At 40.1% G+C, this 25,741-nt stretch overlaps 2 protein-coding genes and 1 long non-coding RNA gene across 3 annotated transcripts in view; all 3 read left to right on the forward strand.

Annotated features, from left to right (window-relative positions):
• The first annotated feature begins 8,305 nt into the window (after window positions 1-8,305).
• On the forward strand, window positions 8,306-10,629 carry LOC111225289. The gene is made up of 3 exons (XR_002665264.1): window positions 8,306-8,388; window positions 8,538-8,642; window positions 10,574-10,629. It is a non-coding gene; the product is annotated as an uncharacterized LOC111225289 (long non-coding RNA).
• Window positions 10,630-11,636: 1,007 nt separating this feature from the next.
• On the forward strand, window positions 11,637-13,343 carry LOC111225792. The gene is made up of 3 exons (XM_022750820.1): window positions 11,637-11,674; window positions 12,069-12,150; window positions 12,597-13,343. The coding sequence occupies exons 1-3, from the start codon at window positions 11,637-11,639 to the stop codon at window positions 13,341-13,343; spliced, it is 867 nt and encodes a 288-aa protein (XP_022606541.1).
• Window positions 13,344-15,906: 2,563 nt separating this feature from the next.
• plpp2 (phospholipid phosphatase 2) overlaps window positions 15,907-25,741 on the forward strand; it is an 18,183-nt gene continuing 8,348 nt past the window's right edge. Inside the window, exon 1 of the mRNA XM_022751281.1 lies at window positions 15,907-16,350. Within this exon, the coding sequence (XP_022607002.1) occupies window positions 16,290-16,350 (61 nt within the window). The 5' untranslated portion in view covers window positions 15,907-16,289. The remainder of the gene's footprint in view (window positions 16,351-25,741) is intronic.

The raw sequence follows: 25,741 nt of genomic DNA on the forward strand, positions 1-25,741 counted from the left end.
ACACGTAGGTGAGCTTTATCCTCACACCGCTGAAGTTCCAAGGTCTGAGCCTAATTTTGATAAAAGAACCAGTGACCATCACCCTGTTCCCTCACTCAAACCCACAACACCCAATTTAGAAAGTGACAGTGTCTGAGTTTGGACAAACTGCTACATTTCATATTGGTTGAGCGTTTGCTGTGTTGCAAGCAGAAAAGCTGTGAGTACACACCCATGGTGATGAAAATGTTGTAGTGAAACTGGTTTCATGAGCCTGGAACCTATTCTGATGAAATCTAACCACTGAACTGAGTCATTCTTGAGCACCCTCTGCTCATGCTCTTTAAATCTGTTTAACGTTTGACAGGATGAATGGTCTCCTGTTTTTCAGTGTGCAGAGTCCTCGTTGCGGAGCTGCTGGCAGTGTGATGGGAGGAAAGTAAGTAAGTGAGAAACACTGCAGTGCCAGGAGAGACTAGTTTGGTGTTCATGGAGCGGGGCCGGTCTGTTGTGTGGACCTACATGCTGGGGGCTGGACTCACGCTGGGTGAGTCATGTTCAGAGTCCTCTCGCTCTTAATCTGGCCAGAGTCAGACCCAGTCTGGAGAAGTGCTAAAATTTGTGTGATAGCTGTGGTTGGATGATATAAATCACTGGGAGAGGAACATGATTAAATACTGAAATTAGATAATGTCACCAACCATCGCCATTATCAGTCTATGCAACTGTTTGTAAGTAAACTAGCATGTCCATATTTTTGTAATGAAGAATCATGTCAGCCACTGTAACATTAATGTGTTTTAATAGTTTTTGTATAACAGTGGAGCTCTGTGGCACAGACAAATAATCTAAATTAGGTTTTGGGATACACAGACAGTACCTGCAGTTGCCCTTTTAGCATTATGGGGTCTTTTAACCACTTTCAGCAGACTGTTTTTGGTTTTCAAGCTCACAACTTTACTGTTTTCATTCACAGTTATTACCACCCTGTAGACTAGTTATTTTCAGTGATAAAGCTCTAAAAATACACAGTACATTGCTGTTCAGCACCAATACATAAATATAGCATAGCATTTGGCAGCTAAAGACCTTGATATATTCCCTCAGGAGTTGTTGGGGAACAAAACAGGGCTAAAATGAGAGTGAATATTGCACTTACATCAATCAGTTAGCCAGAAACATGACATCCAAAATCTTGTGTAAATGTATGTTGCAACTATTTGCGAACTAGTTTGATATATCAACCCAAAAGTTGATGCCGTGTTAATGTTGTGTTTATAACTTCACTATTCCTGATTGGCCAAAATCTAAGTTATTGCAGGTCAAAGCTCTTAATAATGATACTGTAAATGATGAAACTTACAAAATATACAAACAATGTGTAATTACACAAGAGCTCAGTTGTAATAACAAAGTCAGTCAAATATCATCCACCTGCAGAGCCTTTCAGTGTCCTTCAGCTCTTTTTTTTTTTTTAAAGACCAACTCAAAGCTGTCCAGCACCAAATTATAGATGGACAAGGTTAGCAAGTAGCCAGTGAACATATGGAGCATTTAGCACATAAAGAGCCAGATATTCTTTTCCATGTGTAATGTGAAGACCAAACAGGCAACTGTTTGACAGCACATCAAAAGGTCAGATATTGTTCGTCAAAAGTGAGTGTGTTATGTTCAACTTATTATGGCGTTCTCTCCTTATGGTTCCCAAAAATCTATAAAGCCAATTCAACTTTGTGATGCTCAGTTAGATAGATAGATAGATAGATAGATAGATAGATAGATAGATAGATAGATACTTTACTTATCCCTTTGGGGAAATTCATGTAAGTTAGTAGTTAGCACTTTATTACTCAAACTTTAACAGCAAAAATCATACAATATTTCCCAAAGATCCTTAAAATTTTCCTGGAACAGAACAACGTTGCATAGCTGAAAAAGGCGGCAACATATTAATTAAGAAGTAGTTATTCAAACTACAGTATGTCAGACCCAGTATGATCATGTTGAGTAACCAGGGAGAAGTTGAGCCGACAGAGTGATGCCAGATCAGGGGAAATATCTTGTACAGACTTGTCTGAGCTTCTGTTTAAACCTCACTCCAAATAGCAATTACAGCCCATAGCCCATAAAAATATGAATATTTAACAAGATAAATCACATGCAGCTGGCATGGTTAAATTGGTTACAGATAATTCTTCTAAAGTTTTAATAAGCACTGCAAGCAAGGTGCTACTTCTGACTATTGGCTTGTAGAACAAATTCACTAATTGCTCCTCTTTTTTTCATTAAATTATTTCCTGCCAGATAAAATCAAAATCCTGTTCTGCACAAATCTTGCATCTGTGATGTATTTCCAAACCATGCCAAATTTCTTTAGCCTGGAGATAGCTATAGCTAACGAAAAACTCCAGACTTATTGAGCAGTATCTGCCTCTTCATGCCGTTAACTCCGGCCTCTCTCCATCTTCAGTCCTGCCTCCAGCCTCCAGTACGACCTCCAAGGCCTCCCACCGACCCCCGCAGCTAATTGGCTGTGTGTTCCAGAATCGAGCCAACGCCACTTGCCGCTGGGAGGCCGCAGACATGCCGACGACGAACTACACTCTGCAAATTCAGAAGATGTCCGGGTGAGACAAATTTGCCTCAGCTTCAGTTCATCCAAATTTTGTGGAGCACTTCATATATTACATTGCATTACTCTACAATATACTGTATATTTATTGTAGTATTTTTGGAGTGATTCGGATGGGTTCTTTCATAATATGGGACTAAGAGTCTAGAGCCGGACAAAACAGCTGGACACAGATGTTTTATCAAATCTTCCTTAAAGAAGAGTAAAACGTGCATTTGTTGGGGGCTATTTTCCACCACGGGTTAATTTGGGCAGTAAAAGAGCCATATATCTCCTTCAAGAGCTAGAAGGGAGGCAGAGGGAAACACAAACACAACTCCAAAAGAAGGATAGCGTAGCTCCATAATTGCTGGATGTGTAAATAAGCAACTGTTGAACTATAGTCAAAGAAAGTTTACCATATCAACTTAAAAGGTTGATGATATGTCAGTGTTGCATTCACAACTTGTTTCCACTGCCCCAAGTGGCCAAAAATCAGTTATTGTAGGTTTAATTTGTTTGAAATTCAAGCTACCAAGCATTTTGGAAGAGTTAGTGTGAAAGGTGCCAAATCTTTTATTATCAGTAGTGAGATATAGTTACTAGAGAGAGGATGACGAATTGTTTTAATTTTGTCTTTTTATGGCAAAAAAAACAACAACTTCTATTTCACTTTTCTGCAGCCTGTCTGAAAAATCTAATCTAGTTATTGTGCATATTTAAGATAGTCTATAGAGCTGAAATAAGCATTTTCCACTGTGTGGTTAGTAAACAGGAAACACACTGATGTTGTCTTAGATGTACTTTTGATATTTGTTACGGTTTGTTCGGTTTGTTTTACACTTGTAAAGCAGAGCCTCTTCACACATTTACTCTGAGTTAGACATGGATGTACTGTACCCTAAAAACCAAACTACCTCAAAGTCTAGCCTGATAAAATGTCAAGACTGACCTGAGAAAATGCAGCTGATTTAACCACCTTTCATTACAACACGCTGTATCCATTTTGCACTCTGCAGTGTATTTATCAGGGTTAATGATAGATTCAAAATGACCAGTCAAATTGGATCCAAGTCCCAGTTCAGCAATAGCAAACTGTTGTATTTTTCCATGTAATCATGCCTTGCAAGCATGTTTGTGCCAGCGTTATTGTTTGACAATGATTATTCTTTCGCTAAATGCAAATTCTAATCATTTGTAATCACTTTCGAATCTCCCCGTGTGCGTGTGAGGCTTTGATGGCGAGTCTGATACTCAGAAATAATAGTTATACTGTTGCCACCTCACGATCTGTTTGTTGGTGACATGCGTGATATGCGTGTTTTTGGGCAAGGTTGTGTTAGTGACAGCACATGCAAATGTCCACGGGAACATCTGAAACATACACAGGAATAACCATTTGCTTAACAAAGCATGCATCTATTTGGGTTTGTGGTTTTGTATCTGTTTGTGTGCTTGTTGCCTGTCATGCCCAGAGGTAAGAGAGGAAGTAGGACTCAGACAGATATTGTTTTCATATTGGTGTGCGTGTGTGTATTTATGGGTGTGTCTTTCTCTGTGTACATGTACGTGGGAATGTGTAGACCTGAGCCCTTCACGACAAACAGCTCTCTGAGGACGTTCAAATGCACCACCTCTGGCACCAACTGCACAGCCAATATCAGCGTTTCATCCGTGAGGTTTATCTTTTGCATCACCGTCACAGCGCACAGTCGTAGCCTCAACGTATTGTCAGATCCTCGGTGTCAGCCCGGTAGAATTGAAGGTGAGGTTGGTGCACTTCTCGTACCCTCATCTTCAGTCTCTTACCTCTTTCTCACTCCTCTCTCCCTGTCTCTCTCAGTGATGTTGCCTCCAGTGACGTTAAACAGCGTGAGTCCAGTCGTCAGGAAGCCTGAGTGTCTGAACGTTACCTGGAGCCGCACCTTGGCTGTTTTCCCCGTGGCAGACTTTGAAATAAAAGGCGGAAAACTGAATTCCCAAATCGAGGTCACAGCAGTGGGGCAGGTCTGCCACTCCCAGATACGCACAAAAACTACAGATAATTGCATGAAGGAACACTCATTCATAAAGGAAAGGTGCAAGACGTAGCATTTTAAGATATTAAAGCATCCTACAGCAGTGGTGCTTTTTGCCAAGTGAAGATAAAATTTTCCATGTTCAGTTCCCATGACATCTCTTCCCTCATTGGCCCTTTTCACGTATTCTTAGAGGGATCAAACATTTCCCAGCAAATGTAAGGAGGCTGCCAGGCTTCCTTACAGTGTGATAATAAATCACTGTAATAATATCTTGATATTAAAATGTTCCACATTCCTTCACGAGTTAATTCTCACCTTCCTTCTTCCTATTTCTCTGCCCCGTGCAGCTCGATGTCCAGGTGAACGATGTGAATGTGACAGACTACAGCTTCCTGGTTTGTCTCTCCAGACCCGACACTTCATACAACGTCCGGCTCCGTCACCGCTACCAAGGCCCAGAGAGTCCCTGGAGCCCGTGGAGCAACGCACTCCAGGGACGGACAGCAGAGGACGGTGAGAGGACACACAGTTGACAAACACGTGTAATGTGTTTGTTCTCAGTCTCAGTCACTTTAGTCCTAATTAATAATGAAACCAGCGCTGATTCATAGCAGCGATGATAGTGATGACCTGGATTCAAGCCCCCTTGGTTAGAATTATGCTTTTTCAAACAAAGATAATTCTAGTGGGTTCAAAACAGACAAGAAAAGACATGTGAATATCGTACTCAAAATTTGTACCCACACAAACAATCGTGCATGTTTGCCTATATGTGCAGATGGGCGAAGCATATTCCATCAGTTAGAAAGCAAACGTCCCTACTGAGGTGTCTTTGAACAAGACACAGAATCTTTGTTGTTGACCTTTCTCTGGAGGAGAAATGAGAGCAGAAATGCAGCAGAACCAAACAACTCTGTAATTCTGGAGCCCCGTCCACAGAGAGCAGCTTGTGTCCCCAACAAGAAACCCAGAGGGACACAGTGATGAGACTTCTACCAGCCCTTAGCACACATGTACATCATATGGGCGAACTCACTCCAGGATCCTTGCAAGAGTTAATAGTTACGAGTTCACAGGGCCTCCTGTGTTGTGTTTGTCACTCGTCAACAATTAGTGACGCTGTTTAATTGTAAGTACCACTGCTGTAGAGGACATACAGTATGTGGTAAAAAGTGCGTAGGCCACGTCACGTTCTGCTCTGTCACGTTCAGATGTTGTTGTCCTCTCTCTTCTGTCTGCCAGCTCCATCTGCAGCGCCAGCTTTCTGGAGGCAAGTGAAAGAAACAGGCAAGAATGGCTCGAGGCTCATCTCACTTCTTTGGAAGGTGTGTGTGTTGAATTGTGTTTCAATTTGAGCCACGGGCTTGCACATAATATTTTCTGTCTATCAATTTCATAGTTTTGCAGTTTAATAACTTTGGGATTTGATTTGTTTTTTAATCACCATCTACTATGAACGGTCCCTAATTTGTTTTTATGTCTCCCTGAAATTACTCATTTATTGCGCAACAGTCTGTTTGGAGTTGAGAGTGACGCTGAGAGAGCTGGAGAAAGAGAGAACTAAATGTGACACAATCTGTTTATCTAACAGAATAGTCTGATTAAAACCTCCATCATCTCACAGAAGCTCACTTCTACTTTTTGTTTTCTCTTTTCTCTCATGGTTCTGTGATTACATCATTCAGCCCTTGCCTCACTCACTGGCCAATGGCAAAGTTCTCTTCTATAATGTGACTTGTCAGACGGACAGCGCTCAAATTCTGAACGATAATAGGAGCTGCAGAGATTTGAACCAGGCAAATTTGTCCTGTACCCTGCTCCTCCCTGCTGAGCGCTGCTCCTGCACTCTGACGGCCTCCAACTCTGTCGGGACCTCGCCAGAAGCCCAGATACGGTTCCTTGGAGCGACTGAGACAGGTAGGGCCTCACTCATCCTCCTCATGGCCCATGACATCGAGGTGCAGTCACCTGAGACTCTTGTCCAGTCTTATAAATCCAACCTCTGAAGTTACTCAATATGTTTTCACCACAAATGGGCAACAAATTGAGGAAAAAGCGAACGTGAAGTGTCTTAGTAAGATGTAGTTCACCTTTGCTAGTTTCACACAAACACAGTTGTCACTTTCCCATCCAGCACCCACGCTGTTTAGATAGCAAATACATCTGAGCTCCCATCTGAGCACCCATGGGCGTGTTGGTCTTAAAATGAGTGGTCAGGCACATTGCTGTCTTGAGGCAGCAGAAAGCGATTGACCAACAAAAATCTGGTCTGTGGTGCAGTTATTTCGAGGGTACATTATCAAGATAGTAATGTGTGCTTATATACACTTTGCCTGTTATGCACAAGTAAGAGTGTGCTGACAATGAGTTTCAGATGTTTGGATAAATCAGGTGGAACATTACAATACAGCCTCAGAAGGTCGGAGCATTCTTTGTGGTAACATTGCCAGTCACAACTGTCTCTTAGACATAAATGGTTTCCCATTCATGAAGGTGCAAGCACGCGTGGCTTTCAAAGACACTGATTTTTATTAGTTTAGTTTATTGCATGTTACGCCCAACACGCTCCCATGAATAATTAAGAAACTAAGTAAAGTAATTTTCAACAATGTGCCAGGCGCAGCGACCGTTTTTTCGGCTGTTAGCAATAGCAAAAGTGGATATGGACACGCCCCTAAATGCACTTAGGGCTGTTAAAATAGAGCCCTTTATGTCTTTTGTAACTTTTCTAAACTGACAATCTGGCGATCAAGCCTGCTGTATGCAGTCTTTGGCCAGGTGTGCAGAGGCGGCTTCCAGTCCTACCTTCAAAGAGGGTGTGCCAAACAAGCACAGACAAATGACAACTACACCGCGTTCAAAATTATTATGCAAATTGGATTTAAGTGTCATAAACATTTAATTTTTTGTTTTTCAATTAAACTCATGGATGGTATTGTGTCTCAGGGCTCTTTGGATCATTGAAATCAATCTCAGACACCTGTGATAATTAGTTTGCCAGGTGAGCCCAATCCAAGGAAAACTACTTAAGAAGGACGTTCCACCTTATTAAGCAGGCCACAGGTTTCAAGCGATATGGGAAAGAAAAAGGATCTCTCTGCTGCCGAAAAGCGTCAAATAGTGCAATACCTTGAACAAGGAATGAAAACAATAGATATATCACGAAAACTTAAGCGTGATCATCGTACTGTAAAGAGATTTGTGGCTGATTCAGAGCACAGACGGGTTCGTGCAGATAAAGGCATAATGAGGAAGGTTTCTGCCAGACAAATTCATTGGATTAGGAGAGCAGCTGCTAAACTGCCATTACAAAGCAGCAAACAGGTATTTGAAGCCGCTGGTGCCTCTGGAGTCCCGCGAACCTCAAGGTGTAGGATCCTCCAGAGATTTGCAGTTGTGCATAAACCTGCTATTCGGCCACCCCTAAACAATGCTCACAAGCAGAAACAGTTGCAAAAACCACTAAACATACAATCTATGCGTCAGATGATTTGCTCTACGTTGAAGAAATACATGGATCAGAATATTAAACTTCTCAGATCAGCCATTTGTTTTTACTGTTCACAAACTGGTCTTTGTGTTCAGAGCCGCCCGCCCCGACCCAAATCACTGCAAGTCCACTGGATGACAACAACTTAGATGTCAGCTGGACGGCTCCAGTTGATCGATCGGTGAGCGGCTTTGTCGTGGAGTGGTTTGCTGTCAGAGAGAAAAGCAGCAGCATCATCCTACACTGGGAAAGGTTGAATAGCTCCTGTACAATGCTCGTCATCACAGGTAATACGATACATACAGCAGCTTAATAAAACATGATGTTCTTTTTGCAACAGAGAATACTTTTGTTGCCCTTTGCCATTAATCAAGTACAGTTAATTAACTTCTGAAAATATTCACCAATAAGTGCTTTTTATCTTTGTGTTGTTTAGAGGGAGTAAAGCCGATGGAGCGTTACGCTGTTTCTGTCAGAGCGCTGTATGGTGAGCGAGTGGCAGGGAAGAATGGGACACTTCATATTTATACACGACAAGGAGGTACATAATCTGTTTGTCTCTTGCCAAGCTCTAAAAGTAGCCAAAAGCTTGTTATAGATCAGCTGGGAGTGTGGTTTTTGTGCGAAGCGTGTGCATTGTTCTATATTTTTCTTATTGTCAGCAAACTGATCAAGTCTTGAAACTTTCTGCCTTCCCTGATCACAGCCCTCAGCCCCGAGCCAAAATTGTTCCTGCCGAAAATAAACTACAGTGTCCACGTCCATGTTAATGAAGGAACAACAATGGAGGTCTATGGCTCAGTTTTAGCTATACAGGCTATAGTTTAAGTCTTTTCATGGGATTTGTTGGGGGCAAGGGCGAAATCTTCAGTCATACATTGTTATATATATATATATACTGTATATTTGTGAGGAGATGTATAACCTAACAAGATGGAACTTAACAAGTTATTAAGAACTCAACTTAAACTTAGTCAAATATCAGAAAATTAAAATAGCAGGTCGGCCTGGCGCCCAGATACGTTTATCATCAGCATCAGTAACACACTGGTTTATATTTAACCTGTGTGTGATGGTATGATTTAATCAGGCTGTGCTTCACTTGTGTAGAGATGCAAGTGATCGGTTTCAGCATTAGAGATGTGTGCATGGCACACAGAAGATACAGAATAAACCAAGAACCACGCACAGCTTCACTGTTACTGGTCGACATGGAAACCACCGCAAAACACATTTCAGAGTTGGTTTGACACTGAATACTGAGGGGAACAAAGAACGTTCTTTCTCTCAGCTTTTGGAGGAGATGATAATGGAAGGATAAATGGAAGTCACTTCTAAATGGAGAAATCAATGGAGCACATTTGTCAGTCATGCACTGATAATGGGCTGCCGAGTGACGTAACTGTGACTAACTTTTGTTTGTCTCATTGTAACAAACAATAAGAAAACAGAAACAAACTTCTGTGCTGATGTGCCAGTAAAGTTGTGACAGTGATCCAGAGTTATCCATTAGATTAGATTGTTGATGATTTGCCACAAATCTGTTTTTTTGTTTGTTTTTTTTGGATCTTCAAAGCTGGTTAAAATGTGGAGCTGTTGTCAGAGCAACACGTACTTTAAGCCCAAACCTGCAAAAGTGCAGGTTTATTAACAGTTATCCCAAATGTGAACTAATTTCCTGAGTGTGGATGTTATTATGATTAAAGATGAGAGCATGCAGTTGTGGTTTTTGAGACATCATTAGGAACAGTTGGTGTAATTCTCACAATTTAATTACCGCCACTTTAATTACCCACCTACTAATACACTGTGCTGTAAATCGTTTATGCATTTAAAGCAGCGTTTTAAGAGATTTGGTTTCATTTTCATCCCAGGCTCATGATCATCACTTTGAAGCCTCTTACATGTCCATCAGGGAGAACCTCACCATTGGTGCGTCAACATCCGTCGTAGTCTGGCAACGTTCACTGGTGATAGCAAAGTGTGGAAAGTGTAGAACAACTAACAATGCGAGGGACATATATCCAGTGAGACTTGTGTCCACGAATCTATTGTCCCAGTGCATGCTGCAATCACATGATCAGCACTCATCCAATCATATGAATTCTGATCATGGTTTCCACTCTCTACTAATTTACACCTTTATTTAAAGTGTGAGCGCCAGATACCATCATCCAGGATTAACAACCATTCTTCAAACTAGACTTCAGAGGATTATTTTAGCCTGGTAACAGCATGTCAGCCTGAACAGAGCCCAGGATGGCTTGTTTTGTAAGAAAACAATAATAATAATGTTTAACTGTAAAAGAGAAATTCAATTCTCTGTCTTCATTTATTTAGACAAGACAGGAGCTGCTCAGCATGTTGAAACAAACTTAATCAGATCAGTTGCTGTTAAATATAGATATACATTGAGCCTTGTTATCACAGCTCACCATCATCGCTCTTGCTCTTATCTCTCTGTCTGTGCAGCGCCCTCAGCTGGTCCTACTGTGACGGTGCAGGAGATCTCTGGCGGGAGAGTGGAGCTCAGCTGGAGTCCTTTGCCTGTGGAGCAGCTTCATGGCTTCATCCGCAACTACACACTCCACTACTCCACCGCAAACCAAAAAGCCAAGAGTGAGTGATGCATATACACACACACAAGCCAATATGCTTTAAAGGATGCATTGTACTGCAACAGGCCACCTGAAAATGCCTTCTGTGATAAGTGTAGGGTTTGATTTCACTGATTATGTGAATAAGTCTGCAGTCTGCTTCCTGTCCTTCTGCAGACGGCTTTAAAGATATTCTGCATTCCAAGTACACGTGTAAGCACACTGCACAATTGTGATTGTTTTTGTTTTTTTTCCTTTGTTTGTTGTTATCTTTTTATCCATTTCTTTATCACATTTAGTCAATCTATTACTAATGTACCATTTTTTTGTTTATTCAGGCGATTTTGTGCCTGGTCATGTGCACCGTTACTCCCTGGGGAACCTGGCGCCTGGTAACTACAACATCTTCATGCAGGCCAACACTGACGCTGGCACCGGAGCAGCTGGGCCCATCTATAAAGTGCACATAGGTGAAGAAGGGACACACACCTTCACACACTCACAGAAGCACCGTACCTTAATACTCTAACAAAAAAAAACATTATATATTGTTATATCTTTAACTTTGTGTGTGTGTGTGTGTGTGTGTGTGTGTGTGTGTGTGTGTGTGTGTGTGTGTGTGTGTGTGTGTGTGTGTGTGTGTGTGTGTGTGAAGGTTCTGAGGAAATCTCCATAGTGATTCATGCCGTCCTCCCTCTCATGCTGACTTTATTGGTGCTGGTACTGATAGCCTGCCTGGCACAGAATAAGATGTAAGATCTTTGTGCTGCACCAGAGACACCCCCCACACTAAACAACACAAACATATACCTGTTGTCCTTGATAGGGAGATTCTTATCATGGATGGTTAAGGCATCTATGAAGAAAGTGTTTAATGTTAATGTTTATTGAAGCTTGGCCAAGGAGAACAGAAGTATCATCAATGCATGTTGCTGTGCATGTTGCCACCTCAGTTCTACCTGAGACGTCCCCTGTGGTTAGTCTTTCTTCAGTTTCTTCACATTCCCAGAAAACACCTCACACCCATGTTTGGTCATATCTCAGGCTTACAGAAGATGTGTGGGCATTCTGTTGGCTCCTTAAAAATAACAATCAATTATGATTTACGCATACCCATATTACTGGTTGCATAAAAGAGAGTCGTTTGTTACTGACCATCCAACGTCTTCTGTTATCAACTTTGCCGCCTGAGCGTCTCCTCCCGTAAGATTTAGCGACAGCCTGACCTAAGGAAATTCTTTTACAATTCTCAAAACTCAATGTCCATGCTCTCACTGTTCTTCCTACTTCTGTTTGTACTGAGCCAGTCGTTTAATGAAATATATCTGTTCTCATTCTGTACTGTTTGTCTGTAAAAATAACTTTTGCAGGGTGAAAAAGAAGCTGTGTCAGTTCATTCCTGATCCCTCTAACAGCAGTCTGGCCTACTGGACCCCAATAACCACCTTGGAGGTAACCTGAGTCCTATCCCATCTGCCCATCTGTACCCTGAGTCCTTACATCTGCCTTTAGCTTAAAGGAGTCTGGTCTTACACACATACACAATAAAAACATTTTTAAAAAAGTACTTTGAATAATATTAATCATAAACTTTCCATTTCACATTTCCTATCTCCCACGTCTTATCCACGGGTGTGCCAGTTTTCAGGCTTGTATGTAAAAGCACTAAAGTTTTACAGGGCAACTAGTAAGCATTGTACCTAGGTCTCCTTTGTGCTAAACTTATCAAAAACTTCTCCAAAGTAAAATATGCACTAATGCACTAAATGCACTAAAATGTGATTGTCAATATTTCAAGAAATAATGTTTTGTTTATGAAGAAACTGAAGAAATTAACAATTTAAAAACATCTTCAAACACCAGATTGAATGATTTGGCTTTTGTTTTTGCCTCCTCAGAGCATGGAGCAGCATCCAGTACTAGAGAAGCCTGACATTAAATACCCTGAAGTTATTTTGCTTGGTGAAAGTGAGCTGCAGATGTCTGACCTGGATCAGGCCTTTGGCCTCCAAACATATTCCTGTCATGAGTACTCTCCACTCCCAGTTTCAGAGCCTCAGACTCCTCAGAGTAGCAGAATATCAGAGAACAGGAACCCAATCAGATCCAAGACAACCTCCGAAACCGACCTCTCCTCCTGCCCATACTCCAGCATCGTCTTCTCACAGACTCACAAAAATCCTCCATCACCGATCCTGTTACCTACTTGTCACCAGTTCAACGACCGGCAGCACAGTATTGTCAGCATCAGTGACGTCGAGCTGCAGCTAGGTAGAGACGCTGAGTCGTTTGAAGGCAGGAGGGCAGGAGCACCACAAGAGGGCAGGAGCACCACAAAACTGGATTCACCTCTTTCCCTAGCAGATGAACTGAAAACCTTTCCTCTTTGTCTGAAAAAGCATCAAAGCCTCATTTCCCTCCATGACTTCAGCAGCATCTCTCCATCCTCTGTCTTACTTTCTCGCACTGCTGAGCCCCCTTCACCCAAACACCTTTTTCTTCAAAGCAACTTAAACTCAGTCCCACTGCTCCAGCCCGACACCGTCACTCACCCCAATGCTTCACCTGACAATTTTACGTCTTTTCATCCTCATATTTTCGTGGATTTCTCCTACTGTCCTGTGGGGTGTGACCCTCACAGTTAGTTAGTTAGTTAATTAGTTAGTTAGTTTAGTTTCAACTTTCAATAAATATACTCACCTCCTTTGACTCATGGAAACTTCCATCATTTTTTTGGACAAATTTGAATCACAGTGGATTGTTTATCAGAAACAGATTTTGCATTTTATTTTTTAAATTATTTTAGATCAATCTGATTTATAGATTTTTTTTTTTTTTTTTTTTTTGATGGTCTGCATAAACAGAAAAAGTTAGCGTCGCTCAAATCCATGTAATGTACCAGAAACTTTGAATTAATAATTAATATTTTAGATGTTTGTTTAATTGGTTCAAACAAAAACAAAAAAAACATAAAAAAACAAAACAAATGTAAAAATGACACATTATCTTATGTTCGGACAAACCCAGGCGAGTTGTTATGCTAAGCTAAGCTAATGAGCAGCTGGTTGTAGCCACATGAGAGTGGTATTAACCGTCTGATTCTCAGCAAGAAAGTCAATTACAGTCATTATATTTTTATATGTCTTTCATTATGAAGGTTTCATTGTGTGTTTTTGACATTGCACTTCATATACTGTATGTCTGAGCCCTAACTTAAAATCCAAGGAATGTAAATACCACGGAACACAGGCTGCAACATTTTCTTTTGTACATACTGTATACACAGATGTTTGAGATGCCTGTTTTATTTTTTTCTTTCAGGGCAACTTTATTTTTGAATGTGCTATTGTACAGTTAAAAGCAATCTAAGATATACATGAAAGCTTTAGATTTGAGATGTCTGGGATTGTAATGTGTGTGTGAGTGTGCATGCGTGTGCGTGTGCGTGTGCGTGTGCGTGTGCGTGTGCGTGTGCGTGTGTGTGTGTGTGTGTGTGAATTTTTACCAGTTTAAATTAGATTGCATGGCAGTTAACAGCATTTCTTGTCCTCGTTTATACTTAATATCCATTATTTACTTTTTGGTCAGTGGCAGCTGCTTCTCCTCACTGATGCAGTTTATTATGAATCTTGCCCTTGACACGTTACATAATTTTTCCATTATGTATTTGCAGTTTGGACAGGGACTTTCTGGCCTCTTTAGAGTTCTGTTAGTTGGCTCATGTACCTTTGAAAACTCACATACCTCAGATTCAGACTTCTCTTATAGCTAAAATGCTGCTAACTGGAATTCAGTCTTACAAACCTTTGTAGCAGTTCTTTTAACTATGATCACACCTGAGCTGAAGCGCTAATCAGTTTTCACTTTATATGTATGTCTGAGCATTAATATATGCACTTCAATGCACAACAAACCATTTTAACATTAAAACAGTACATATCCTGGGTGATGATTTCATGTCTGGACTCATTTCACTTATATAACTTGTGTGTTTGAAGTTATGTTTTCAGCCAAGCAGGTTACTTTGATATCTTCTGGACTGAGCAGCGTACTCTGTGTTTTTGTAAAGGTTTTTCACAAAAGACATTTTTACTTGTCATAACAGAAAAAGCACAGGCATTATTAATTACATAACAAAGTCTCAGTTCTATTCAAGTGTCTCTCTGAGCCATGCATGATGACAGTTTGCATGTACAACAGCAGATGCCTGAAAATGAGGCAGCTACATGGAATTCAGCCATTGTTCATTTTATTATTTACACCAGTGCTTTTCCCACTGTGACATGCTGAAATGTGTGTAAAAGATCTATGAAAGCTTATTTATGCCATAAAAATAAAAAGTGATAAAATGTTAGAAACTATAAAACTTTAAATACTCATGTTAAGTCAAAATTGTTGGATATTGAGTCAAACCTGTTTTGGTGAAGGCTGTTTTGGCACAACCTATCTCTATAATAAATATACAGTATGTACTGACTTTTAATATTAGAAGTCTCACACTGTGGTGCAGAAAATTAACATTAAAATTCAAATTAAGAGTTTAATTCCCACTGAAAAAGCATCACAATGTGGATTATGCCTTTCATAGACAGATAGCCATCACTTATAGTATTTCTGTTCATAGTTTATGGAAGCTACTGTCCGCCAAGAAAAGACATGAAACACAGATAAAGTTAAGAATGATAAAGTCAACGTTATGACATATCAAGTGACTTGTGACTTTTTTGACTTTTTAAGTGAGATGTTAAATCAGAATCATGAGATTATATCCATTTTCTTTTACATTTTAGATCAAATTTATAAATGTGGGAGTCACATGTCTGACTTTATATCTTATAATTTTGACTTACAGTGAATATTTGCACTTTTATCATACCTGTCTGTTTTTTTTCTTGGCACAAATGGGCTTCCATAATGTCAAAGTCTTTAATCTGGCCATTTCCCACACTATTCTGAGATCTCTACTGTTAAAAGTCACCCCGCACAATAAGTTATATTTGAAGTGAGATGGAGTGTGTCATGCCTTTGCCAAGAGGTGAGTGCCAAGAGAGCAATCACCACGTGGTAGAGCCGGGAATTGTTCATGGTTATCAATTGCATGGACTGCGCTGCCTGTAACTGATTAACCAAACCCAGAGCAGAGAAAGAGAAAGTGGAAAGAAAGGGTGTAAAGCGGGGGTGGTGGGGGCATCCAGTTTGGAGCAAAGATCTCAGGAAGCCATCCACTGAGAGCGTTGAGCCCCTCTTCCACGACAGCCCTCCCCTCCCCTCCGTGCGTAAAAAAGGCAGGCCTACAGGACGCAGCTCCGCGTCCTCTTGTCTGCAGCTCACCTGGAACAGCGCAGTACTGACAGACAGACAGACAGACAGGCAGGCAGGCAGGCAGGCAGACAGACAGACAGACAGACAGACAGGCAGGCAAGCGGACAGGTATACAGAAGAGCCGGAAGAACGAGCAGGTCCGACTTGTCCCGATAGTGTTTTGTCCAAAGCTAGTCCAGGTGTTTCTTACATTACAACTCTCCCCACTGCCTCTTTTTTTTTTGTAAACACGATTCATTTATGAAAGTGAAGCGGGCACCGGAGGAAACATGACCGAGCAAGGGAAGAAGCTGATCCTGGTCGTGGTGGATATTCTTTGTGTCTTTTTTGGTGAGTAACCACCCTCCTCCTGTCGACATGGCTGAAAACGTGATTAGTTTCAGACTCTACAGGCTCGTCTTGTGATTTTTGTGCGACTGAATTATAAATTAAATTCCAAACCTACATGAAAATGCTTGTATTGGGAAGTTTGCAGGGTGACGCACGGGATTGGCCAACAGTGACACACACTGATTGATAGATCTGTCACCGGTAATACACATGTTGCTTCATGGATCTTCCTGCAAGATCAGAGCAAGGGACTAACTCCTATTTAAAAAATTCATGACCTACATTCAAAAAATGCAACTTGCACGATACTCAGTAGACACATTAATTAGCAGTGATTGTATATTCAGCACTGCAGTAGCCTACAAATAAACTTTCCTATTCAATTATCCCTATCTTGTTCAAACAGGCCAAAAGGAGTCCTTCCCAACATTGAGTAAGAACACTTGCTGATCTCTGACTGTCCCTAAAGAGATTTCTCCACTGAGATCATTCTGGTTAAGACATATCACATAGTATCTTATCTCACTATCAGGCTTTCCAATGTGTTGATTTGCTGAGGCCATGATACACTCACAGTTTGATTTCATAGTGTTTTGACTGCTTATTGGTTCAGTTAGTTCAGTGTAAGAAACCACAAAGTGCAGTTTGGTTGTGTGTATGCATCTCTACCTGTCTCTTTATTTCTCTGGTGGATAGATTCCAGTCTCTGTGAATGCATTCAAGTTTTTTTTTGTACATTTTTCCTCCTCCCCCTCGTGGCCCCTTTATTCTTTAAACTTAGGGTGAGGAGGAAGAGCAAAAGATCATGGACAATGAATCTCTCTTGCTGTGACAGTAAAAATCCTGTTTTGGAAATTGTAGACCAGGTTTGTGTGTCTGTGCGTGTGTGTGTGTTGAGGGTGGGCTCTCTGGTGTTATATGTGCGAGTACAGTGCAGAGAACAAAACGACTTGTTGCGACCTGCTCTGCTCTCTAAGGACGACACAAAGCCATTAACAGAACTGACATCTTCCGGCTTTTTGTGTCACGTCTGCTCACATTTTTTGGCACCGTGGGGGTTGACAGAGGTTGTCGTTGAGATGATGGAAAACAGGAGTTTGACAGCAAAGTTTATTTCCCTTTTTTTGGCTTATTTTCTGTAGATGTTTTTAGGAGTGAAATATGGGTTCATAGCTAAAACTTGCCTGCAGTGGAATGCCTGTGAAGGCCATAAGAAACATTGAAGGTTACAGTGTGTGTGTGTCTGTGTGTGTGTGTGTCTCCGTGTGTGTGTGTGTGTGTGTCCAGTTGTGGACCCATCTGGTGAGTGACAGGGAGGAATGATAATGACCGTTCTTCTGTTCAGCTCCCTCTGCACTCATGATGTATGTTCATGTGTGCGTGCACACCTGATGAGGAGTCCACCATCAATGCCCTGCATGTCCATTTTTGTAGGGGGAAAAAAAGGGTTGGAAATGAAAGAATATCTTGGTTAAAAACCTGAAGAGGTTAAAAAGCAACATCTGCAGTATACAGAAGAACTTTAATGTTAAAGCGACACGTTTTGGCTTAGGCCACAAATCCTGATAAAGCCCACAAGCCAATACTTGTCAGATGAGGAGCGATAAGGATTTATAACATGTTGTTTGACTCATTTACCTTAAAAAATGAGTCAGGATATTTCATAAGAAAGTTAATGACATCCAGAGATAAGAGTCCTTCTCGGAACTCTCTCAAAATCGAGTGCTTGTTCAACATCAAAGTGTACTGTGGCATCATATTCAAGTGATGATTAATGAGTAGTCAACTACATATTTCTCAGCTTACAAAGTCTTTGGCTGACTAAGCTTGAAGTTTATCGTTTCAAAGTGTGATGTGTCAGTGATGCACCTTTTTTTCTTTTTTTTTTTTAAAAAGTGAAAACATTTTTCTAAGAGTACTCATTGCCACCCATGTTGATATCTACTGTCTGTCAGCAGACAATGGCATTAGTTATCTATACTGTTTATAAATAAAATACCCAGATAAAACCCAGGAAACACTTTAAAGAGAAGCTGTAATTTAAATGTGATGATCAAACTAAATCTCCAATGTAAATTTAAACCAAAAATGTCAGATGCTTGATGGTTTCAGCTTCTCAAATGTTAGAAATTGCTGGTTTTCCTTGTCTGACAGACCAAACAAGACATTTGATGAGCTCTAGTAAATTGTAATTTTTCACATATCAAATTGCTTGATGGTCCAATCAACTTTCCTTAAACCCAAAGATATTCAGTTTACCATCTAATATTTGGTTAAAATGTATTAAAACAGTTAATCAATTATCAAAATATCTGTAAACTAATTGATTGGTTAACCATTTACCGTTTCAGCTCCACAAATAAGCTCAGAAAATTCTATCACTTAACTGTAAAACGGTTTCAAATGCATCTCGTTGCTTTTTGGACTCGAAGAGCAGTAATCTCCTGTTGATCTGTGTGTGGAGGGTAAACTATCATTAGGTTTGGTGCCCCTCATTATGTGTCTGTGTGTGTGTGGGTGTGTGGGTGTGTGTGTATGTGTGTGGGTGTGTGGGTGTGTGTGTATGTGTGTGTGTGTGTGTGTGAGTGAGTGAGTGATATGGTAGGAATGTGCTGAATGTTCAGATTGTAACTGATCTCTGAATCTGTTCAGTGTTTTAATTCTCCTCTTCCCCTCTGCAGTCAAACCTCCATCCTGCCATTTGTTACCACTGCACAACAGTAGATACAACACAACTTCCAAGTGCACACAGACACACACACAAACACTAATGCACACCATATCTCCCTTTGACACTCACAGATACCACAGCAGGAGAACATCTGTTGTTACAATATCAGTCATGAAATTCAGGCTACAGCTACATTTTGCATCACAGTAAAATTAACAACATTGTAAAAATGAACTTTTATAAGAACAGGCTGCTCTGTTCATGTTTTGTTTTGTTTCACTTTTTTCCCCACTTTTATTTATTCATTTATTTATTTATTTTTACATGCAGTGTGTCTGGACTCTTTCAAAAGGCAAAAATATTACAAGTGAGAACCAGATCCTTTTGTGACACTGGTCTTGCCATTTAATTTAGTTTCTTTTTTAAAAGAATAGTTGGATATTTTTGGGAAATGCTGTGCGCCTATTCGTTTTCATGCGGAGAGTTAGATGAAAAGATTAGTGCCTCTCTCTCTGTGTGCGCTAAACATGAAGCTACAGTCTGTTAGCATAGCTTAGCACAAAGACTGATAGAAGGGGAAACAGCTAGGCTGACTCTATCTGAACATAACTACCAGTGCCTCTAAAGGTCAATAATCAACATGTTATATTTTGTATTTAGCAATTTGTTGTAAGTGTAAAAAATAAGTGATTTTTCATGGGGTTATGAGCTGGACTATTTCTTGGTTGTAGCCAGAGTTGGCAGCCAATTAGCTAGCATGAAGACTGGATACGGCTAATCTAGCAAGAAATAGTCTGGCACAAGAGCCCCTGGAAAAACTACGTGTTGCCTCTACGCTTTAATTTTGGTCTACATTAATCAAAAGAGCTATAAGGTGTTAATTAATTAGCTTTGGAGGTGCTGAGATTTTTCTACCTTTTGGGTAGAGCCAGGCTATAGCTGTTTCCCACCTTTTGCCAATCTTAAATAAAAATAGTTCCTCTTTAGGCTCTGTGGTCATGTTTCGCTTACAGACAGGAGAACATGCATTGGCAAGGAAGGGAATGAGTGTATTTCGCAAAGTGTCAGTATTCTGTTTAGAAAAAACCTTCTGTTTACAGTTGTTTAGGATCTCAAGGTTGAGCAAATCCATCTGATACAACTGTCTGAACTCACTTCTTTCAGCTTTGACAGTGTTTTGATGTCCTCATTAATAGTGTTTGTACACTGAGAGCGAAGACACTGAAGAGCTGGACTGGCTGCCTTTCTATAAGACCAAGCCCAGCTGTTGCTGCACACAGAGGTCACTGGGACCATAGTTTCACTATCACTGTTCACTTTTATCACGCTGGCAACTCCTACTTGTTTCTGTTCAGATACTTTGATCTGATCCAAAAGAACATTTAATAATGAAACCAATACTTCTCACATGAAGTAGCAGGTTCAAACTAATTAGATTTACAGTTGCAGTTTTTAATTTACAGTAATTTGAAGCACTTGTTATCTGTGCTGTACCCATTTAGTAGGATTAAAAAAGAGCCATACAATGCATCCAAAATACATTTAACTATCATTGGTGTCAGGTCAGCAACCCCTACAACTTAAAAGTGTCATTCTGAAAATTCACATATCAGTTCGAGCTTTGGGCCTTTTTAAGCATTAAAACTTTATTCTAGATTTTTTTTTTAACTGTTTAATTTTCTGGAGGTTAAAGGTACTTAATATGTTGACACTAACATAAAGCATTTTGAAAGCAACTTGCTTGTTTAATTTGACACTTCTCTGGCTAAAATAGGATGTTGGTGTTGGACAAAGTTGGGTAAGACAGTGAGAAAGTGGCTGTTAATGTAAAAAAGTGGTTTTTAATTTGTATATAATGTTGCATGTGTTCTAAAATATAGATAATAACAGTATAAGGGAGATTGTTGTTTTATTTAAATGATTGATTGTTTGGTCAATAGATTGTCAGCAAATAGCAAAAGGCCCATCTCAGTTTCCCAGAGTCCAAGATGACACAAGACCTAAATCCCAATATATGGAATTCATTATCACAGAAGATAAAAGAAACAAAAAAACAAACAGCAAGTATTTACATATGACAAACTGGAACCAGGGGATTTTTGCATAAAAAGTACTCAAACCATTACTCAAATGTCTAAGTAGTTACTGATTTAATTTTCTGTCAGACTACTGGATTAATTGACCAGTCGTTTCAGCTCTACATGTGTAGAGTAATATGGAAAAGGTCAGTGACACAAAGTTAGTGTGTTGTTGAGGTAAGAATCAGCAGTGAGGAAGTGAAACTGCACCTTGCTTGTGTAGCTGTATTAATACAGCTCCACTCTTGCAAGTCATTACAAGCTTGTGATCTAACTGAAGGGTTACAGAAAAGTAATGGTTGAGAGGCAACACAGCTGACGACAGCTGTGCATTTTAGCATTCAGCCGACATGTTTGAGATGCTCCTTTTTAACAGTTTTATTGACACACATGCACACACATGCACACACAGTATCTGCTTCTGCCAAATATGTGTCAAATTCAAGTTGACAGTGTTGACTTGTGCTCCCTGACATTCCTGTGTGAAAAGTGTGTGTGTGTGTGCGCAGTTAAAATTGGGTTACCGGTGGTTTCAGAAGGTCCTTTCGGTGCTGTTGTGGTTTATTGTTGAAGGAAGAATTATTTCTGTTTTCTGTGTCATGTCAACATCAGCTTTTCAATCTTACTTTACACATATGAGCTTCAAAGCCATTCAGGATCGATTGCGTCAGAACATTTAATTATCGATGGCGTGAATGTAAGACAAACTAGAAAGTGTTTAGAGAGCAGATCTCTTCAGGCCTCACAATCCTTTAAATTTAATTCAATAACAGAAAATATTAATAGAATTATAATATAATATAGAATTTTTTTCTCCTCTTATTCATAATCACAGTGCATGGGTGGAGTTAAAGAAAACAGAGGAATGAGACTTGGGGGCAAGAGTATCTGAGTAGTTCATAGTACATACATAACTGCTGTAGGCAGTGCTAAGTTCAAGTTGTTCCACAGGTTATACTATTCAAAAAGAAATGTGATGAATGTAATTCTGCACTTTAATGTATTCTCAAAAATAGTTCAGCTACTGTCGTTAGTTCATGTATTTTGCAAGTTTCAACTTAGTTGATAACGATACGTATTAATAAATGTTTGCAGACAACGGATTTGTTTTTTCCACCAAAATATCTTGCAGTACAATATCCTCTTGCAGTGACTAGAGCATTATTAAACTTTTTTTTTATAGTTGTGTCTAGCCACACATCGCGGACACTACAGTGAGTCGGTGACAGAAAGAGATGAGATGGGCTGATTGGGTTGGAGCTAGCTGGTTCTCCTTCAGTAGATGATAATGAATGATAAAAATGGAAACACAAACAAGAGACAGCTCTTGGCAAGTAAAGGATTTTTTCAGGCTTAACTCCCATCGTTTCTTCTAGACTGGAACGTAAACAGTTTTTAATGGTAACGTTACCTATGCAGCAATAGCAAACCTTAAAAATACAGCAAATGTTCGGTGAGTTCAGACACAATGTTCATTTATGTTTAATTAAAACCACAATCTTTCCCAAAACGTAACCAAAATGTTTCACAGACGGGACTGTGGATGCGAATCGTAGTCTGTGGTGTGACAGTTAGTGTTTCATTTGTCGTTGCCTTTGCTGTTGCGGTTTAGTTGTCTATGAACATCATTTGTAGGAAACAGGGTTGATGTGGGACAGTAGGTACTGTGAGCAACCAGATCCATTGTTGGTCATATCTGGCACAACAGAGATACTGACTACATTAACGGTACATCAATACACAAACATATCAACAAATACAATAGCATGAACGGATCAAGTTTGGTCAAAGGGAAAAAAACATGGATTTCAGAAAAACTCCCTTTTTATTGCTTTTCTGGAGGAAGTCCAAACCAAGTCTAATGATTTTCAGGATCAGGGTCTTTCTTTCATCTTTTTTTAACCACTCGTCACTGTTTTAAGTACAGTATTTAGTTCAGTACCAATTTAGCAAGTAGTAGATAAACTAATCAAAGTAATCTCTTTTGCAGGCCCAAAAACCAAACAATGCATTCCAGAGCTAGTGGCATTATTGTTTAATGTTGTGACACTCAACCTTTTCATCCGAAAAAAGTTTTGTGACTCCAAATCAGCGGATATACCAAGAAAAAGCTTTTTATCACCCAGTGTCGTGTAGGACTTTCCCAGGAAAAATCCCCAGCCTCACAGGAAGTGATGCTCTTTCTCTGCGTTTGCTGGGAATTAATAGATTAACCCCCTCACTGATGAACAATGATGGCTGTTGTAGGGGAAAAAAAAAAAAAAAAAACCTTCAACAATTTTTTATTTTTTTTATTTTTGGAAAGCAGTACAGAACAAACACAGCATGGTTTGCCGAGGACTAAAACAGTTGTCAAAATACAAAAAGAGGGATCTTTAAGATAAATATTGGCTTTCTGAGCACCTCGCTGTGATGTGGTACACCAGTAGCGAATCCTCGTTAGCTAACAAACTGTGAGGTTGCCCGGCAGACCCACAAATCTCACCGTCACCTGTTTGAGATTTGACATGCAGATCTCAGACAAATGTTCATATACAACACTGTTACCCATTTCTGTCTCTGTTTTATTTCCAGTATATGTCTCAATTATTCAGCTCTAAAGATGGGTCACAGTGAACCTCGGCCACTGATCTTAAGAACTAAATAACAGGAACGCTTCCCACTTCCCGATGGGTCAGAGGTCAAGGGGAAGTTGTACTTGTGTCTGATCCCAGATTCCATTGTGTTTGTTTTCTCAAAGAGGAATCGGGGGTGCGCTGTTTCCAAAGAAGATTGTGAAAGCGTAACACAATACTTTCCCTTCTTTCTTTTTTTTTTATCTCTCCTGCGGACTGAAGTCAAAAAATCTTAGCAGAGTGTGCGTGTGTGCGTGTGTGCGTGTGTGTGTGTGTCTTTTAGAAAGAGAGATTGGAACCAGTCTCTTCATTGTCTGCAGCTGTAAAAGTTCACTGAGCTGGTATTTGTCAGAGCAGTAAAAGCAACAATGCTGCATAATGAAAATACCCCATTACAAGCAAATGTCCCCCAGTCAATGTGGGTAGTAGTACAACAAGTATTAGGGTATTAATGGTAAAGAAGACTTTAGAGTTTAGTTTCACTCTGTGGTTAAAAGAAAAACAACAACTCTGTTTTGGGAATTATCAGATAGGTTAAAGAGGGAAAGGAAAGATTTTTAGGAAAGATTTTTAGGAGAGATGCGATGGAAGGAAGGAAGGAAAGGAGGGAAGAAGTTACTGAGGAAGGAATAAAGGAAAAATACTACTAAGCTGAAAAGAAGTCTGTTTTTAAAAGTTTCTAAAAGCTGACATTTTTCTGAAAGCTCAGCTATATCTGACTTGGTGCTAAAATGTACAGAAGTTCCTGGAAAAGCAAGCAAACATGGATGTCTCAGATGAAATCCATTGTTAAAGGTAAACGTGTCCAACTCTGCAGTAAGACAACCATCACTAAATGTTGAATTATACTCCTCTATCATGGCCATTAACAGTGTTTACTTCCAAGGTAGTACCTTCTTTGATGAACTACAAACAGACACTCTTTAGACTCTTTTAGACACTCTGGTCCAACATCAATAATCACAAATTTGCCTCAAGTGGCTAAATAATCAGCATTACGACACCCTCTGTCCTCAGACTTTTGAATCAAGAAACAAGAAAAAACTTTTCAACAGGAGAAAATGGAAGAGAGTTCAGGATGAGCAACAGAGGAAGGATCTCTCTACACAGGCAATAGATGTCATGTGTACAGAATAGAGCCACAATTATGGACAATAAGGATGACAACATTATAGACTGTAAACTTTAATAAAGAACATGACGTGGGGCGACAGTGAGCAACTTCCAGGTGCCGCCAACAGAGAGGACCTGAGCCACATGACCTCCTCGGAACCCTAGCACACCGTTCACACGTCACCAGGGAGAGTGGCATCTCGATCTTCTCGTCCGTCAGAGAGGAAACATTTTAAAAAAGGTTGAACTACTCCCTTAAGCACAGTAACTGAGTAAATTTACTCAGTTATTTCCCAGTACTGCATCTCAGACCATGTCTATGGAGACCTCTTTTGTACTTTTGTCATTTTTCTTTTGATTTTTAAAGTGGTTTAACCAAACATTCAAATAATACATTAAATTAGTACATTTTTAAAAGTAGTTATATACATTACAGCAAATGAAAGTTACTAGTTGCCTATGACAACTAAATCAAATTAAACTCAAAATTAGACAAAGAAGAAGGGGAATTCTGGAAAAACAGTGTATAAAAACAAAGAAGAATTTGGGGAATGAACCCGTCTCCCCTCAGCTTGACCCAGCCTGGGATAGGGGAGGCTACCCCACCATGACAGGCCTATAAAAACATACCAGGCCTTCTGGAATAATAGAGCAGATAAAAACAGCCAGTCCTGCTCAGATAATAGGAACTCTCTGTGGGCTCAGCTCCCAGAGACTGTTGGAGCATGTTTGATACGAAGGGGGGATCGACTTCCTCACAGAGTCTGTTGTTAAATAAGCTTAGCAGTGGTGTATGTGTGTGTGTGTGTGTGTGTGTGTGTGTGTGTGTGTGTGTGTGTGTGTGTGTGTGTGTGTGTGTGTGTGTGTGTGTGTGTGTGTGTGTGTGTGTGTGTGTGGGGTTTTGAGAGGCCATA

The sequence above is a fragment of the Seriola dumerili genome, unplaced genomic scaffold, assembly GCF_002260705.1.
Source record: "Seriola dumerili isolate Sdu_G_001 unplaced genomic scaffold, Sdu_1.0 BDQW01000149.1, whole genome shotgun sequence".
NCBI classification, from domain to species: domain Eukaryota; kingdom Metazoa; phylum Chordata; class Actinopteri; order Carangiformes; family Carangidae; genus Seriola; species Seriola dumerili.